Source organism: Anarrhichthys ocellatus, unplaced genomic scaffold (genome assembly GCF_004355925.1).
Source record: "Anarrhichthys ocellatus isolate YVR2014 unplaced genomic scaffold, GSC_Weel_1.0 scaffold1033, whole genome shotgun sequence".
NCBI classification, from domain to species: Eukaryota; Metazoa; Chordata; class Actinopteri; order Perciformes; family Anarhichadidae; genus Anarrhichthys; species Anarrhichthys ocellatus.
In genome coordinates, this window is record NW_022281007.1 from 484 (window position 1) to 4,367 (window position 3,884).

Sequence of the window (3,884 nt, forward strand, 5' to 3'; positions counted from 1 at the left end):
GGGAGTGTTAGGATCAGTGATGGGAGGGGAACCAATCACACTGCAGGAGGAGTGATGAGTCAGAGTAAGACACCTGAGATGGTCCAACCCCACAGAAGTATGGATAAGATGGTCTCTGTGCAGCACAACAGAGAAATGAATCATAGATAGATAGATAGATAGATAGATAGATGTATACTTTATATGTATACTATCTATCTAAATCATGAGAATCCAAAGCATGAAGAAGCTCCAGACAATCGTCCTGGAACCTGGAATTCAACCGCAGAGAAACGTTTCCTCACGGCACACTTTGATGTTTGGAATATCATAGAGATGATGGACCGAACTACACAAACAGGGCAACATGTTTGTCTAACTATTTAAACTGGGAACACACTAACAGCAACACACAGTTACTGACTGACTGTTTCAGATTCCAGCTGTTTAACATTAAATGTGTGTAACTGTGAAGGAGAATGTAATCCTAAACTCTTGCACATTACAAGATAACACAAACTAACTGTCTTTGGTAACCTCGTCTTGTTGTCACAGTCATCAGTTCAGACTGTCCATCATTTTTAAAATCATTGGTTGTGGATAAATCATTGTTATAACCAATGTTATAAATCTAGGGTGTTCCCAGTTGTAGGGGTTGTAGTGGTTGTGGTGTAGTGGTTGTAAAGGTTGTGGTGGTGTATTGGTTATGGTGGTGTAGTGGTGGTGTAGTGGTTCTAGGGGTTGTGGTGGTGTAGTGGTTCTAGGGGTTCTAGTGGTGGTGGTGTAGAGGTTGTGGCGTAGTGGTTCTAGGGGTTGTGGTGGTGTAGTGGTTGTAGAGGTTGTGGTGGTGTATTGGTTATGGTGGTGTAGTGGTGGTGTAGTGGTTCTAGTGGTTGTGGTGGTTGTAGTGGACATTTAGTGGTGTGCAGCATGTCCCACCTCCTCCCTAGCAGAGATGGTGGAGGCCGGCGTGTTGGGTAGCGAGCTGGGTGAGGTGGCGGTTCCCATGCTGGAGCTCGGCGAGTCTCCGTCCCCGGCAACATCATGGATTTCCTTCGCCAGGATGGCCAGATCTTTGGCCAGGTCCTGACTGAGCCTGCAGGGGAAACACAAAACATAAAGGTTTGGATGCACTGTGAGAGAAAGACCAGTTTACCAGAGTTACTCTGTTAAGTCAACGTAAGAGTCATTGTTTCTATTTTACTTGGCGATCTCAGCGCTGTGCGTGGACCAGTTCTGATACGGGTCCACCTCGCTCTGGTCCTCATCCTCCGTCTCCAGAGAGACAGACTTGGATCGGGTGGCGGCTGTCCGGTGGCGAGGCGTCTGGGAGGAAGTGGAGGGATGGGAGGAGCGTTTGGTTCTGGGATTCCCTCCACCCATCTCGTATTCTTCCTCAGAGGATGAAGAGAAGTCTGAGCCCTTCTGTCTGCGACGGGAACCTGGAAACATTGAGATTTAGGTTCATTTTACTGAAGAAGCTCAAACTGTCTCAGTTCTGTTAAATCACCAGTTTAAACTGAGAAAACATCCAATCTGAGAGCTTCACACTGATGGAAGGAGAAGGAAGAACTTTGGGATTTGTGATGAATTTAGCTGTTGAATTGTAGTTCCTGAATGTGATGCAACTCTGGATGTCTGAGCTGGGGATGGAGGCATCGCCATCGTAGATCACGACTCTTTTAGTACAAAGAATCTATAACGTCCTAATATTGCTTTGGCATTTTTTCGTTATTACAGCCAGGATATGGGTTCATACGTGGATTCAGAGTCGCATCTTTATTCCAAACATGACAGAACGTAAGAAACTGATGCTGAAAAGCTGTATTTCCATGGTAACAGCAGCAGACTTCCACCAACAGAATACTGAAACAAAGCCTCGGTTAAATGAATCCCTGATGTAGCAGGTAAGTAGTTTGACAATTTACTGCATAAAAACACATTAAATGTTCTTCAGATTGAACTACAACTTATTCTTTAGATCCTGATTTAAATAATATATCATGTATTTTGTAAGACTAAGTTTAATCTGAAATGACATTGGACAGACACCCACAATAAGACCATCAGATCCTGAAGAGGAGAAGCAGATGAAAAGAGGATGTATGTCTACATCATTAAAATCCAGCCAGGACTCACCGGCGGTGGGGTACTTGGCACCGCTGGACCGAGTACGGGTCAGCGGTTGCTTCCCCAGAGCTCCACCCCCTCTACTAACGACCTGGCGAGCGTCGCCCACAGACGTCTTCCGGGCGGCAACGACGGACTCAGAGTTTCGATTGGAGAAACCGGAGCGCCCCGTGGAGGACGTCTCGGTATCACTGGGAGCCGTGAAGGAGCCGGTTCTCTTCCTGGGCATCGCTAAGATGTCCAGCCTGGACAACTTCTTCCCATCGGCGGACGCTTTGGACGGCACGGTGATATGGTCCGAATTCTGGGAGCCCCGGTCGGTCTCGGCACCTTCGTTATCCGAGGCCTCGCCCAGGCGTGCTCGGCGGAGCATGGAGGCCCGGGTCGGCCGCGGTGCCGACAGGCTGTTGGACCGCGTCAAAATCTGCTGAGTTGCCGTCTTGGGCGTCTTTCCATTGTCTTCTTTCTGAAGAGGGGCGATGAGTTTCTTGCTCCGGCTGGAAGGACGGGAAATTTCATGGTCAGATGATGTTGTTTCGGTCCAGTGTTGACCAGAAGAACCCTGCTTGCCTTCTGACAGATCCAGAGATCCACGGTTCCCCGCACTGCGGCGCATCTGGAAGCGCTTCGCTGCCTCTGCCTTGGTTGATGCATCCATCGTCGTCTGGTTTCGGCGTTTCTCAGAAAGACGTTCGCGGGCAGAGAGTTGTCGTCCCTTCTGTTGGATGGACGGGCTGGAAGAAGACTTCTCCTTTTGAAGGCTGCTGATGGAGGTACGCTTTTTGGAAGCGGAGCCGATCGGAACGTTCTTGCTACTCACCTGGCTCACGGTGCTCGCTGTGTCCACATCCGACTCACCAGAGAGGGAGTCATCCATGTGGGTGGAGGAGCCTCCTTTCTTTGAGCTACGACCAGAGCCAGACGAGGGGAACTTGGAGTCCAGAGAGGACTCCTGAAGGAAGGACTGCGGGTCCTGGATGGTCTCCCTCCTCTGCTCCATATCTCTGATGGACGGGTGGCTGGAGATGTGGGGAAGCTTCTTCATCTGGACGGTGTCGCTGGGCCGGTCTTTGGTGAAGCTTTCCTGCCGGACAATGGATGATATGCAGCTGTCTTTAGTAGGGACAGAATCCTTGTCCTGTATTTGGAGGTTTGGAGCAGAGCTGTTGGGTTTGACACCGGCCTTCCTGGGTTCATGTCCACTCAGGTGTCGGATCAGGACGGTGGTAGGGGGAGGTTTTGCCGGGGGTTCGCGTGCCCTCTCAGACTGTACCGGGCTCCGGGCCTGGTCAGGTTTGCCTGGACTGTCTTCAGAACCAATGTAGAAACAGGTGGATTTGGAGGGGGGAGACATTTTCTCTGGACCCTTGAACAGAGGACCAGCGGCCCCTGGAGACAAAGATCCAGTCCTGGCCTGGTTATTCTTTGTTTTCTCCAGAACAAGCCCGTCATCTGAGCGGCTGGCGTCACTCAGGCTGTCTGGGTCCACATCATCCTGAACGGACAGGAGCAGCAGGGTGGAGTCCTGTGGGCGGAGAGGGCCGGAGACTCGGTCCAGAGGTTCCTGGACTTGGTAAGGCTCGTGGCGAATCAGGATACTTGGGGTAACACTATCCAGCTTCTCTGGAGGCACCTGGGGAAGTAGCCTTCTGGTTCTGGAGCTGTGGCTGGACTCCGACTCAGAGTTATCGTAGTTGTAATTTCCCATTGACCGGCTCATGAAGCGCAAATCTAGAAAAAAAAAGTTATCTCAGTTATCTCAAATAAAATTATGT

The 3,884-nt window shown here is 50.2% G+C and overlaps 1 protein-coding gene across 2 annotated transcripts in view; it reads right to left on the reverse strand.

The window, feature by feature from the left end:
* Positions 1–834: 834 nt before the first annotated feature.
* cep170bb (centrosomal protein 170Bb) overlaps positions 835–3,884 on the reverse strand; it is a 9,281-nt gene continuing 6,231 nt past the window's right edge. For both annotated transcript variants that reach the window (XM_031838807.1, XM_031838806.1), the window contains 3 exons: positions 2,119–3,840; positions 1,184–1,421; positions 835–1,075 (listed from right to left, as the gene is read on the reverse strand). In XM_031838807.1, the coding sequence (XP_031694667.1) occupies positions 895–1,075; positions 1,184–1,421; positions 2,119–3,840 (2,141 nt within the window). In that variant the 3' untranslated portion in view covers positions 835–894. The remainder of the gene's footprint in view (positions 1,076–1,183; positions 1,422–2,118; positions 3,841–3,884) is intronic.